Below are 15538 nucleotides of genomic sequence, written 5' to 3'. Positions count from 1 at the left end.
AAGATGAAACTAGCTAAAACAAAGGGCATCTGCACTGCTAGTTGGTTACTAACTACATGGACCAGCTTTCACTGGGAGCCAAATCTAATTTTGCCCTGGACTGCACAATATAAATCTGTTTCTTTTTATCTGTTATCTGAATTCATGGAATTCAGAATAATGGAATAATAGAATAGTGTGGGTTGGAAGGGACTTTAAAGGTTGTCTGGTTCCACCCCACCTGCCGTGGGCAGGAACACCTTCCACAAGACCAGGTTGCTCCAAGCCCATCCAGCCTGACCTCGAACACTGCCAGGGATGGAGCATCCACAGCTTCTCTGGGCAGCCTGTTCCAGTGTCTCACCACCCTCACAGTGAATTTCTTCCTAATATCTAATCTAAATCTACCCTCTTTCCATTTAAAATTATTACCCCTCATCCTATTGCTACTCTCCCTGAAAAAGAGTCCTTCCCCATCTTTCCTGTAGGCTAGGCCCTCTCTAAGTACTGGAAAGCCGCCATAAGGTCTCCCTGGAGCCTTCTCTTCTCCAGGCTGAACAACCCAAATTCTCTCATCCTGTCCTCATGGGAGAGGTGCTCCAGCCCCTTGATCATCTTTGTAGCCCTCCTCTGGACTTGCTTGAGCAGGTCCATGTCTTTCTTATGTTGGGGTCCCCAGAGCTGGACATAGTGCTCCAGGTTGGGTCGGGTCTCATGAGAGCAAAGTAGAGGGGCAGAATCACCTCCCTTGACCTGCTGGCCATGCTTCTTTTGATGCAGCCTGTGATTCAGTTGGCTTTCTGGGCTGCTAGTGCACATTGCTGGCTCATCTCCAGTTTTACAGCCACCAGTACCCCCAAGTCTTTCTCCTCAGGGCTGCTCTCAATCCACTTATGGCCCAGCCTGTATTTGTGCTTAAGATTGCCCTGACATGTGTGCAGGACATTTCACTTGACCATGTTGAACTTCATGAGGTTTGCACAGGCCCACCTCTAAAGCCTGTCCAGATCCCTCTGGATGTCATCCCTTCCCTCTAAAGTATCAACCATACCACTTAACTTGGTGTCATCTGCAAACTTGCTGAGGGTGCACTCAATCCCACTGTCTATGTCCCCAACAAAGTTGTTAAACAATACTGCTTCCAGCAGGGACTCCTGAGGGACGTGACTTGCTACTGGTCCCCACCTGGACATTGAGCTGTTGACTGCAACCCTTCAAGTGTGAACATCTAGTTAATTTGTTATCCACCGAGTGGTCCACCCCTCAAATCTATGTCTCTCCATTTTAGAGAAAAGGATGTTGTGTGGGACAGTATCAGATTCTTTTCACAAGTCCAGGTAGATGACATCAGTCACTCTTCCCTTATCCATCAATGCTGTAGACCCGTCATAGAAAGCCACCAAATCTGTCACACACACTTTGCACTTAGTGAAGCCATGCTGGCTGTCACAATCACCCCTCTGTTCTCCATGTGCCTTAGTGTATTTTCCAGGAGGACCTGTTCCATGATTGTGGATAACTGACTAGCTGAAAAGGGTCACATAGACATAGTCCAGCTGGCTGGACAAAAATGCACATCGCTCTCAGCTTATCTGAAGTAAAGCAAAATACACTGTCTTTGGCTGTCCTTGTTACACAGTAACAGGAAGATTTTGGTGGGAAAAGAATGTTGCAGGTGGGAACAGATAACTACAGAAGAGAAACAAGGGGCGGGCTTGGTATTTAGGCAACTAACCAATAATGAGCTTAACTTTTGTAATATGTATGAGCTAATTATAAGAAGGCATAAAAGGTGACTGTAAGGGACAATAAACGAAGTCTGCTGATCACTCATATTGAGCGACTGTGTCTTCCCTCCGTCGCAACAAATGGCGCCCGAACAGGGACCCTAGAGAGGGCTGAACCTGCGAGCCACGGCTCGACGGGGATTCGGGTACCGGTGCTGAAAGCAGCGCAGGAGGCGGAAGGGCACAGTCCCCGCGCCCGGGGGCACCTACAGAGGGTCCCGCCGGCCACGCGTCGCCGAAGTCTCGCAAAGGCTGCAACGGCGCTGACGAAGCGGAGCATCCGGGACATAGATTGTAACAAGGCATTACCCGGGTTATTAGCGTATGGGATAGTGTCCGGGACCCCCGCGGCAGCGGCGAGCGGCGGCGCAGCCCGGCAGGCCCCGTCCCGGCCGCGGTTTCTCTCCGAGGCGGCACCCCTCCCCCTCCGATCGGCGCCACGGCGGTGCAAGCGGCCAAGCGAGCTAACATCTGGCTGCCCCCAGAGGTCAATCGGACCCTTTATATTCGGAACCTGCCGTATAAAATCACAGCGGAGGAAATGTATGATATTTTTGGGAAATACGGACCTATTCGACACATCAGAGTTGGAAACACTCCTGAAACAAGAGGAACAGCTTAAGCTTCTCAAGGAAAAATACGGACTTGATTACAAACCCACCAAAAAAAACCCAAAAAAACCCACCCCACCTGCTTCAGATGTCCCCTACAAGAAATGGGTTTCTGCCTTGAACTAGCAAACATCTCTGTGCTTAAAGAGAAGCCTTTTTGCCTTGATGGAGATAATTTATGCTGTATTCTGTATTTATGCTGTATTCTGAATGTGGAAATTGGTTGGGACTAGGAGGCTGGCTTAAAGGCATTTTGCAAACGGGATTATTATTTTTGGTCATTATTGTAATAATAGTTTTTTGATCAAAACCAGCCAAAATTATTTGTAAGCATTAGGCATATCTGAAGAGAATGCCTTTGTTTGAATCAGCAGTTAAGGTGTAGTTTAGTCTGATGCTGTGGTTTTATCTGCTTCTGGTGAATTTTTGAAGTGATGAAATCAGAGATACAAGGTATACTAAGAGTTATGAGGTAATAAGGTAATAATCTAAGTAAGGGTGCTGTCTTTTATATCTACAAGTGCAATATGCTTTCACGTAGCAGAGAGAAACTTTAACAATACTGTTGCTTGAGCGAGATGTGCATGTGACAACTTGGGAAAAGGGCTATCACAACTGGAGTGCAACAGTGTTTCTATGTCTGGCAGAGTGAAATCTTTCAAGACCTGAGTTTAGACAGTCTAAAATAAATTGTTAGTATTCAGAAAACCCATCTTAAGCCTCTTTTGCTTACATAGTGTTATGGAAGTCAACTGCTATTGTAGAGAATTAATGATTTTTAATACATATTAACAAATACTACTATTTTAACTTGAGGCAGTTGAGTGAGAAATACTCACGTGTAGCATTTGAGGGAATGTCAGCATAAACCGCACTTACATTAAGACTGCATTTTTAATTACTGTACTCGTTAAGATTCGATGATGCCATAAGGCTAAGGCCTTTTATCACAGATCGGTTCTGAACTAAAAGGTGTATGCACATGTAGATATGCACATTTGTGTTATTTTCCTTAATTGGCTATAAAATAATATAATTAGGTTGGGGACTAGATCTTGGGAATTTATTATACTTCTGTTTGTTAAGGAACGTGCATAACATACAGCACCCATGTAGGCTTGGCTTGTGGCATAGTTGTCAAATTTAGCATAGACATTCAGACAGATAAGCAACGTACTCTTCTTGTGTGTATCACCCACAAGCCATTATGGCTTAGTGTGTAAATCTGTATGTAACTATTGAAAAATCCACTTATGAATGTATATAGCTTAGAACTAATTTTTTCCCTTTGTTAATTCTTTGATATCAATGAGGTATTCTTCAGAAATTGTATGGACTGGTTGGTTGCATAAGGGCAGTTGTTATTTGGACAGAAAATTGTTAATGGTCAGGGATTTTCCACTAAAATATTTGCAAATATTCCTAGTCAAACATCAGTTTGGTTTCTTTTTGGGTTTTGAGCTTGCATTAGTCCATGTTCAGAACTTTAAAATTACCTTTGAATTTTTTAAACTTTTTATATCACTGGAACAGAAAGAGCATCTAAATTAAAGCTTCAAGCTAACTTTATTTTTCAAGTATTTCAGGAATTATACTTCTGAACTGAGATTTTATAAGTTGGCTGTGTATTTTCCTGTGTTAAAACTCTGTTATTGAAAATGGTCAACCAAGCCTATGTCGCCCAAAATAAAAACGGGGGAATTGTGGATAACTGGCTAGCTGAAAAGGGTCACATAGACATAGTCCAGCTGGCTGGACAAAAATGCACATCGCTCTCAGCTTATCTGAAGTAAAGCAAAATACACTGTCTTTGGCTGTCCTTGTTACACAGTAACAGGAAGATTTTGGTGGGAAAAGAATGTTGCAGGTGGGAACAGAAAACTACAGAAGAGAAACTAGGGGTGGGCTTGGTATTTAGGCAACTAACCAATAATGAGCTTAACTTTTGTAATATGTATGAGCTAATTATAACAAGGCATAAAAGGTGACTGTAAGGGACAATAAACGAAGTCTGCTGATCACTCATATTGAGTGACTGTGTCTTCCCTCCGTCGCAACACATGATCTTGCCGAGTTCAGAGGTGAGACTGACCGGCCTATAGTTTCCTAGGTCTTCCTTTTTTCCGTTTTTAGCAATGGGGTTTTCCTCCTTTTCCAATCAGTGGAATTTCACCAGTCTGCTACAACTTTTCAAATATGATGGAACCTGATCCTCTATGGTGGGCAGTACTTCATTCTCCCAGTCCTTGCCTTTGGATTCTATGGACTGGGCAACGTGGCTAGAGCACTTGCTGGTGAAGATTGAGGCAAAAAAGTTGTTGAATACCTCAGCTGTCTCCATGTCAGTTGTAGCTAGGTCTCCCATTTTGCTCATCAGTGGGGCATACTCTTTCATCCTCCTTTGTTTTCCTATGTACCTGAAGAAATCCTTCCTGTCATTGTTCACATCCCTAGCCAAGTTCATCTCCAGCTGTGCCTTGGCTTTCCTGATCCCCTCTCTGCACTCAGGCCATATCCCTTATAGTGTTCCCAGGAGCTATACCCCTGCCTCCACTGCCTATGTATTTTGGGTTTGTCGTTTAGTTTGGCTAAGAGGTCTTGGCCAAGCTGGCCTTCTGCCTCTCCTACCTGACTTCTTGCACATCAGGACTGACAGCTCCTGCACCCTAAGAAAAATGTTTTGTTTCAACAGGAGTTACCTCTGTCTGGCCCCCAGCATTAAATAGCCCATTTCCTGAAGGTTGCCCTCCCTGTGTGCCCTTCTGCACAGACTGCCATGCAAACTGAACTGCACAACAACAAAAAAAATAATGCTAGACAATCCAAATATTCAAAAGTATAATTTCTTTGCTCAAACTGAAGCTTGACACATACATTCATAGTGGAGTTTATCACACAAATGCCAGTGGGGGTCTGGTCTAAAAAGACAATAGAATGGAGTACTTTCTAGGTTCAGATATATCTTAGATTTTACCCACAACTGCAATATTGCCACCCATCAAAATAAATCTATTGAAGGAAGCACTGTACACCATGTAGACAAGCCATTTAGTTTTTAATCTTCCTTCCATTGCAACCATCTGTTCCAGTATGCAAAACCCTGAGATCAGTACCTTATACTAACTCTAAAACTGAACAAGGATGCAGACCACAAATACATTTGAATATTATGTAACAACATCTTAATGAAAGATGAAAAAAGCCTTTTGAAATGCCATCCCATATGAAGGACTACTGCTCTTCTAATTGCATTCTAATTTGATCTATTAATAACAAGTTTAGATTGATTAATCCAACAAGTGGATTCCAGACTAGTGTTAATACCTTTAAGTTATGATAAAATATATTTTTCCTGACAAAAAATATGTGTTTTTCTTTTCCTTAGCATTTTTCTCTGCAGTTTCAAATGGCCTACTGAGTTTCAAAACTTGATGCCACTTGTGGATGCTTAAAAGCTGTGAGAGGTACCAGCAGCAAGAAAAAGCAACAACTGAAGAGAATAGTCCTTTCACATTGGTCTGTGTCATACAGAGCTCTACATAACACCAGCAAAATTCTGTTTTATTTTATTTTATTTGATTTGATTTAAAAGGAAATTACTTCTTTATAGAGGATGGGTAAGTTCTGAAAGAATGTTATAGACATGAAAGAGCAATAGAGTTGCATAGATGCTAATTAAATGAATACAAAACACCTGGATAATTAAGTCAGCTCTGAATTCTACAATGTTTTTTGTGTTAACTACTTCAATTTAATGTAAAATAGAGTATTAGGCCTGGGATGTGAGTTTGTAAGAGGCTTTTTGGTTTTAAATACAGGAGCTGAGTTGGATAGAAATCATAAAACGATAAATACTTTTTTATGCAATCGACATTGACAAATAACACAGGTGTATGTGCTATGGGTACCTTAAAAAAACCCACATTTTCATGTCTCCATTAACATGAATAGTTTAATGTAGGTATATAACCTTCCACAAAGTTTTCTTTCAGTTTGTCAGTTCCTGTCTCTTGTTCTACTACTCTTCATGTAGCATAAAATCTACACCAAACAAAATGTACTATTTTTTTTGTCTATATGAGAAAACAGCTGTAATGAATATGACTGTCTTCACACAGTTCACATAAAGGAGGGATTTCAGAAGCATTCACAGAAGTTAAAGGGACACATTTAACTGACTCTTTAGTAAAAGTTCTAATACTTCTAGATGTCTGTATTGAACATATATCCCCTAGGAAGCAAACTGATGTGGACCGGCATGTGTATGTCAGTGACTTTTGTGCATATAAAGCACTTTTAATGCTTTAATTCAGCTACTGCTGATGTACACTTTTAACCTGCTGCAAGGCTGCAGATACATATCTGCTAATTTCTCAAATAACAGATGGCATTTACCACAGACTGAAAGATGTGAAAACGCTACAAATCACATTCACACTAGAAAGTATAAATGTCTGTGATATTTATCCTGAAATTAAAATAATTATTTGAGATGAGTTAAATGTGTTCAAAATATCTGTAGGTGTACGGATATAAGCAAAAGTACAAAGAACAGAACATCTACATATCATTCAACATACTGCACAAAGAACCAAGGCCATTTTATTAATAACATGCCCCTTTGAAACCACGGTGTCAGGCTTCTCCAGTGATTCAGGAAAGAATCCTTTACTCAATAAACTTGAGGGAGGATTTCAGAGCATTTTACCTCACCTCTGCCCAGAGTTTGGCAGTGCAGTTTACTGTGGAATACTTGTCTGTAATAAGATAAAAATATGTTCGGTGGGAAAATTGAGTAAGAGTGGGAAGTTCTCATTATAAAGGTAATCCTGCTGACTAAATCTAGGAGAGTGATATGTACACTGCAATTATGTCTTGAATACGGCATGCTTTGTATATCTGCCTAAATCTGGGTATGAAATCTGAAGTCTTTAGCACTTTAAATGTGACACTGATATTATGTTATGAGTCTTCCTTTGTTAAAAAACTACAATGTTCTTTATTTTCAAGTATCTGTCTTCATAGACCTTAGGATCCCACCAATCCCATATACCCACTCCCAGGCTAGTGGCAGTTACCCCAGCATCGCATGAATCAACCTCCGTAAGGCATGCACTTTTGCTTTTTCTTTCTTTTGTTCTCCCATGATCTCATGTTTACTTTATCCCCTGATGTGCTCTGGCAGAATCGGGGAATAATAGACAGGGAAGAATAAAAGACATTTGGATTACTGTGGACATCTCCATGCAGTGGTACACTGCACACTCCAGTCAAACCCTGGAAGAGTTAGCAGGGTATGCAACACTTTGCCTTTGGGACTTTTGTGTAGTTTAAAGCATATTACATACCAAGAATGTTACTTCTTATTGAACAAGAACTTACTCTATTTTAATTCCATCCTGTTATTCAATAAAATCCTTCTATTACAGAACTGGTATGAGTGACACTTACACAAAGGTATACACACTCACAATAATCTATTATTCCAGTGCAATTACTTGTGACCTACTGATTTTCATCACCTTTGTTTTTTCTTGTTATGCCCAGCTGCTTGTATTTAGAAGGAGTTTAGTCTGTATGAATATAGATGTTTATCTTACCATAGAGATATTTAGGTGTATCATACTGAAAGACAGGAGGCTATTCTTTAATTTATTAATTAATATTTAATTATTAAATAAAGATTCATTACACTGCCAATGTAATAACAAAAAAATCTCTAGCAAAAGTCTAGTAGATCCCATTTCACAACCATAAACTTGATTGGGAAACCTGAAGCTAATCAAAACAAATCATGAAATGTGTGAGATAAAGCCCATGAAAAACATGCAAGAATTTCAATTTAATTAGAAGGTTATTGATTTCTGCTGGATTTAAGATCAGAGCCATGTATGTAAAGAGTGTAACTCTAGTCCAATAAAAAGCAATCAAAGCATAGAGTAGTCATTTAATTCTGTTAGATTTGTAATCTCATAATCTTTGCAAAAAGTTTATTTCTCTGGCACTGTGTTTTTTGTACATATGATAAAATCTGAAGTAGTTTTCCTGACACTGAGCCATATGCTTCCTACATTTTAATAAAGGAAACATGTAGCTTGTTACTGAAAAACTCCAAATATTTTCCTCTATTTGATGAAATAGGTTTGTGACAGGTTTTGATGCAAAATCATAAAGTGTAGTAGCTTCTAAAAAGTACAATTTTTCAATTATGATTTATTTTATGATTAAATTACTTTTTTGTTAGATATACAAGTATTCACCTACAGGTCCTTTGGCACTGCATTTGTAATATAAAGGTCCTCTTATGTAATTACATTTAAATCCACTTTAAAGCTATTACTATGAATTAGGTATTGTCTATCTAATGTATGTATATTAATGAGTCAGACCCTGTGTCTGTGATTTCAGGTTAACTAAGACTTGCCAGTTAATCAGTAGTTGTGATAGTACTTGGTGGTTGAAACTTATTCTTTTGGGCAAACTTGCCTCCTTCTGCATGCAGAATCTTTGCACATAAAAGCAGCTTCCAGACTGAGTTTGCAAATTGTCATTAGTAGACAGAGAAACTGTAAGATCTCTACCAGTTTTAAATCTGACATGTATCAAGAAAGACCTTATATGGTTCCTTCCTAATTAAAATTATTCTGATTTAGAAATGCAGATATTAGAACTCTAGTAATCAAAAAGGTATCTAATTTTTGCTCACTTTTTTATCAGTCAAAAATGAAAACTTGCAAGCTCAATTCTTGAGCCACAGCAGTTGTGGTTTGTTTTTTTTTTTAAATTATTTTATTTATTTATTTATTTATTTATTAAATGAAACATTATAATTTACTGGTTGTGTTAAAGGAATTACTATCAGCTTGAAACACTGTTCATATCACTGCCTGGAAAATGTGACTCATAGTGAGAGGAACCCCTCTTCTGGTTGAAGCACAGAACAGCACATAAGGAAGCACTGTACAGCAAAACAGGGAGTTATCCCAGACTGCTCTCAGTCATGGGAGATGGCACTTTCAGGGAGCAATTCATCTCCCTGTAAAGAAAACATCTAAATTAAGTCACTTTGCGTGCCTGCTTATTCACACTGACTATAGATAAAATAGGTATCTACATCCCAGATGTCTAAAGCAAGTTAAGAAATGCGCCATCTAAGAAGTCTGTTGTTACATGAAAAGCTCCCACCTCCTACCCCCTAATTTGCAAAAGGAACACTCAGCATGCTATAGCATACTTGGCTGATACTGAAGAACAAGTATGCCATTGATATTCATTACCGTCCTTCAACACAGTTTCTAAAACAGATATATGTGGATATATGGAACAGAACAGACCATATTTTGATCGTGGTTTACATATTTACACTGAAAACTGGCCACTTTTTTAATTTTAAAAATTTAATTTAAAAAAATTTTAAGGCCACTGTGGTTGCTGTTGCTTCTAAGAATTTAAACATTTGATTCCTGTGCTGTTTCACTTCTCAGTTCCACAGTTTCTTACTTTTTGCTAATGCATTGTCTCCTACAGTCATGTCTCAGGGTGAATCCTTAAAATAGTAAATGGGAGAATTTTGCCCTTGCTGTTTTAGTCACTTGGTTTTACTAAATCCGTTTTTATTTTTCCCTTGAGTTTTTCTCCGTATCTTCTGCAGCAGTTTGCTTTTGCTACACTTTTGCTTTCTGTGATCATCCATTTTCCTCGGTTGTCTTCCCAAAGACACTTCTTCCAGGAAGCTTAGCAACATAACCTGTCCATCCATCTTAACCTTCTTTTGCTGGGTTAGCATTGACATAGTTTAGTGATGCTGTGTCTTCCAGTTACCTAGTTTTCACACTGGTGACCAGCTCTCATTGAGTTCGCTAGCTGAACCATCTGTGTGATGTGATGGGGCTCTACCTGTCTGGTGTATTGTTCTGGATACTCCATGACATGAACTCCGAGACCAGCGCAATCAGTAGGATTTCTCAGCAGGAAGGATCTGCACAAACTACCTTTCAAATATTCCCCAGAATAATTCAAAAAGCTTATCTGAAAGGGTTTTCAATCATTCTGTGGAGAGCAGGAAAAACTTTGTAGTATGTCTTACTTCTTGGTATAGCGCTGTAGTGCAGCATGCTTTACTAGGATTTTATATGCCTGAAGAAAGCACCTATGCATACCTGTGCTTATGCCATGAAATTTGTTGCCATGGAAATACCAAAAACAGTCTATGACTAAGAACAGACAAACCTGTTCAGGCAGAATAGTATCTAGCCTTTATCTCCATTCAACAGTCAAAATGAATTGTAGCCATTTTCATGCTTTATAGTGGCTTAATATCTTTCCTGTGTCATTAAAGTCTTTTATCCACTTATATCCAATGCATGCAGACCACAGATCACCCAGTTCAATGCATAATTTGGGCACAGTAATTCCAGCAGCATCTCTAAGAAATCAGATTAAACTAAATTAGATTAAATTATCCTTACTATTATTTGCCTCTTCTTGCTTCCTTTAAATTTCTTGACAGAGAAGCATTTTCTAGATTAATTGCAGCACTGACTGCACCACCTTCCTTCTAAACAGTAAAATTTCAGATGATTTATTGCTTCTGACATGTAGAGTGCACTCTGAGGATTAACTGAATGGAAACCTTCAGATCAGGAGTAATTTAAAAAGAATAGCAGCACCTTGCAGCATGTGTCTTGGATCCTGCTGTCTAACCAGCTTCTCCTGCTGGGAAAAAAAAGCTGACCTCAGGCAAACAACTGTGGGACAGCACATAAGGTAGGCTCACTCTGTATTCACATACATGTATCTCTTCTCTTCTGGACATCAAATATCCTTTTACTCTCAGGGACTTTACTGTGTTAAAGGCTTTATAAAGTTAGTCCCTTGGAACCAAAGAAAAAGCCCTATTTTCCAGTATCTCTATCTCCAGTTAAGATAACGGACTTCTGCGCGACTATACTGTGAGACAAATCCTGCAATTAAAAATAGGTGTAACATCTAGCAGTAACCAAAAGTCTCATGGAGAGTTATTTGAAACTGATGCAGAAGATTACCTTGTAAAGGAATACATTAACAAAGGATTATGATTATAATTGATCTAAGCATTTATCTGTCTCCCTTTCCTATATTTAATTACCATGAACTAAGTGTGATCGCAGAACATTCCTAAGGATGCTTTTCTGCTGATAGAACAGATTTAAAGATTTAGCCCTCCATTCCCTGATGAGTCCTACACACATATTCTCAGATTACATTATGAGTTCCTAGGAGAATAAAATTGTACAGAACTGCCAAGACTGGATCTTTTAGAGGTAAATATGAGCACTGTGTGAGGCTAGAAAAAAAACACCCTAATGTTAACATACTCCAGAGCCTAAAGACAGAAAGTATTGAACATGGTAAAGCCACATTTCTCAAAAGAACTGAACCTTCTTCCTTGGGTTACAAATCTATTATACAATTAAAAAGATATGCTATTTTGAAAATTCTGGAAAAATTAAGTTTTTAGTTTAAATGATAAATTTCCTGTTTAATAAGTGTCTGTATACTTTCATCAAGAGGCAAAGCAAATGCTTTTTCAGTCTGCCGACACACCATAAAGAATGTAACTATAAAATTAAACAGTGTAAGAACACATGGATTAACATGATGTAAAAAATATGAGGTCAAATAAAGTGTGTTCCCATAAAGATGTCCAAGTCCAGGTTGCCATAATATTAACCAAAAGTGCCACAGGGTAAACTTTTCAAAAGTGTTCACAAAACTTACAATGCTGATCCTTTTTCAAGTTGATGTTTCTTTAGAAATAATAGTGTTTTTTACAAGAAATAATAGTGTTTTTTACAAAGGAATTATTGTTATCTTATGCACCTACAAATGTTACAGAAATAGAATTTACCATCCTAAACCAGAAAAGTCAGTTTTGAAAATTTCTTCTAATTGCCTAAGGGCTTGTAATGTAAAGACTGCCTCGGTATAGTGACAGAACTCCATGTCCCAACTCCCAAAGGAAAGATCAACGTGTTCCTCATACCAATTCTTTCTGCTATATTTCATTGCAAGAAGTTACTAATGAAGGTAATCATGATACAGCCACACATTGGTAGGGGGAAAAGAATATCTGGGAAAGAACTTAAATTTAAACCAAGATAATAAGACAGAAATCAGAAAGCTAACATGATACAACACCAAAAGTCATCAGTTTGAGTCATTACATTACTCAAATCTTCTTTAACACATACAAGGATATGAAACAACATAGAGATATTATTATAAACTGTAGTTTTCAGTGAGGTGTCTTTAGAAATAAATGATAAATTTAGAAATCCATGATGGTTTCAAAGAGGAATTTTAGTCATATTAATTCTTCTTACCTGTTATGGTTGCTTTGTTAATAGATGGTTGGTTACACATTGGTGATCGTCTGTTTAAAAGAAAGGAAAAATAGGTATATGCCTGATAAGCTCACAGATGATTGAAACCTGAAATAATGTAACAGAAAACACATTTCCTTGGACTGGAATTCCCTGGTATTGCAAAATAAACAGTTTGTTTACAACAGGTATTTCTTTCTAATGTAGAAGGGAATTCACAACTCACCCTGAAAACTTTCTGCAGATTGGGAACTCCAAGAGAGGAATATTTTAGGAATTTGCAAGTTCATAAAAAACCTGCCAAATCATACCTAGAGCTTATATGTATCCTGAAGTTTACTAATATACAGTTACCATTATTCTAACACAGCTTGCAGTTCCCACGCTCTCTCACTTGATTTTTTAAAAAAAATCTTTTTCACTCTATTATTTTGCATATACCTTTCACAATAATCTTTAAGGCAAACAGCTCAGTGGACTGCTTTGCCCACTGAAGACAGCTAGAAGTTGCTGGGCTGACATAGCTGTGTAAGGATGTGTGAATGACTGCAAGCAGGGGCCACATAGGGTCTGCATATTCCAGCCCAGGAGGCTGGAAATATCTTTTACTGGCACTGCATATGAAATGGTAGGCAGCTGTCTTTGGAATGCTAATTACTTCTAAGCTCTAGGGACACATATTTCGGGTGTGGGAAACGACTTCACTACAAAAATTGCCAGTGTAACTAATGCTAATGTTAACTGTGATGCTGTAACACAATTGGAGAAAGATCATATTTATAATGTCTCCTTTATAATCATGAACTACTGTGGATAAGTGGGATGTCATTATCTTGGATGAGTTACGCAGAGTTCTATGTTTAGATCACGCAAGTAGGTCACAATGAGTGTAGCTGTCTGCTCGCTTTTGTTCATTTGCAAGACTCAGATTCTGCCTGAATGGTCATCTTTGAATGATCTTTGACATATGACTAAGTTATTGAAAATTACACAAATTGCGCAAAACCACTCCAAGGTTATACAAGGATGGCAATGCAAGAGAGACTAGTAGGCAAGAGGATTGTTGTCTCAGCTATCAAGTATAGCATCTTCAAGGCAGTAATAAGCTCATTACTCATCCACATGTTTGGTGGCACAGACTGAAATCTGTTAACATCTAACTGTTATTCTTACTTTACTTTTAAGAAGTATCACTGCAAAAAGTTCAGTGGCCAAAAACTGACACTCACTTGCTGGGTGCTCGATCTTGTAAATTGGTTAATGCAGCAAAGTTATTCCGTACAGTACGCAGGCTGGCCAGCACCTGGAACAGACAAAATGGTTTCAGTCTAAATTCCTGCACAGGTGAGACTGACTTGTCTCTGCTCCACTGTGCTGAAAGAAAAAGGAAAGGACATTGCAAAACAACTGTAAAAGGTTTTCAGGGTTGGTTTGTCTGAAGCCTTTGAACATTATTTAACAATAACACGTCTGCAATACAAGGACAATAGTTTTTGTTGGGTTTTTTTTCCTCATGAACAACTCATTATTTGTGTAAAGGCAGACTTACTTGAAAAGGAAGAAAGCTTTCACAGAATACATAGGTTTTTGAAATGACCATAAAAACATTCATGTTTGGAAGAGAATAGCCCATTCAAGCCTAATACTTTATGCCTAAGAAGTGATTACAGAGTCCTCCATTTGCAGTACAGCCCCCACAAACCTCAAAGGACAAAGGGAACATGATTGTCTAGGCTTCCAGGAAAATTCAAGTGGTTCCCTTAAGGGGTAAAGTTGATTTGGGGACCTAGTGCAGAGGGGCAGAGTAAGAGGAAGGTATCACATCAACAGGGGAGAAACGTCTGCAGGCTTTTACAAACCTTGCACATTGGGAAAGATGAGATAAATGAACTACCCTTTCTGACCTAATTTCACGCAAGACCACAGCTAGTGGAGGCAGTAGAGGAGCAGTAGAGGAGCATCGTCTTGTTATCAGTGGTGTAGGCACTCTTCTGAATGCAGTAGGGTAAATGCAACACATTTTGTACTATGTAACGGTAATAAGATGCACCTCACCAACAAGGGAGAGGCATTTCAGCTGGTCAGAGTGGAACCACAAGTTCTTTGGAACCAGACAGGGAACGGGAGGAAGCAGCAACACTAATCACTGGTATGTCTTTGCAGGAGTTGGCCATTGTTGTTTCTCAGCCCAGAGTGGGCTTGTTCCCTGGCGAACCCCTCCTAGGAGTAACAGGTATGAATGGGAACTTGGGTTGCAGATGTCTGCATCAAGGAGGATACAAACATCTTTTCATAGCTCCTGAAGCTTATACATGTGGTAGGAAGGGGGTAGGAGGCTGAAGAGAAAAGAAGAATTCAGTGAAAGCTTGTAAAAGACAGAAAATACTCAGGAGATAATAATGATTGGCAGTGTTCAAGCTCAAGGTAATTCCCAAATGAGTTAAGATAATAAAAATACAAATACATGTGTTGCCTAATTAGACAGTATTAATTTAATGATGTTTTCCTTTCTAAAGATCAGGAAGCAAACTCATATATTTTACATTCATCACAGAATAAAAATAATTGTATATGCCATCAAATTTGCGTGCCCAGGGTACAGTTGACACTAACAAATGTTGTATGTAGATCTTGGATTTACAGATGGAAATCAGGCATAAACTGAGCAGAAAGGGAAAGAAGATCTTGGAGTTCAAAAGTTCAAAAATGAATACATAAAATGCAAATAGAAACTGCTGAAGTATGAAAATATTGTAAATGGAAAGGATGAGATGGAGGTGGAAGGAGAAGGAAAGCA

General features: G+C 38.7%; 1 protein-coding gene across 2 annotated transcripts in view; it reads right to left on the bottom strand.

Moving 5' to 3' along the window:
• PDE4D (phosphodiesterase 4D) overlaps positions 1–15538 on the bottom strand; it is a 353147-nt gene that overhangs the window by 83015 nt on the left and 254594 nt on the right. For both annotated transcript variants that reach the window (XM_037373545.1, XM_037373546.1), the window contains exons 4-5: positions 13971–14044; positions 12742–12791 (exon numbers count right to left, since the gene is read on the bottom strand). In XM_037373545.1, coding sequence (XP_037229442.1) covers positions 12742–12791; positions 13971–14044 — 124 coding nt within the window. The remainder of the gene's footprint in view (positions 1–12741; positions 12792–13970; positions 14045–15538) is intronic.

This window comes from Falco rusticolus, chromosome Z (genome assembly GCF_015220075.1).
Source record: "Falco rusticolus isolate bFalRus1 chromosome Z, bFalRus1.pri, whole genome shotgun sequence".
Classification (NCBI taxonomy): domain Eukaryota; kingdom Metazoa; phylum Chordata; class Aves; order Falconiformes; family Falconidae; genus Falco; species Falco rusticolus.
Note: the sequence above shows the minus strand (reverse complement) of the source record. Positions and strands in the feature narration are given on the sequence as shown.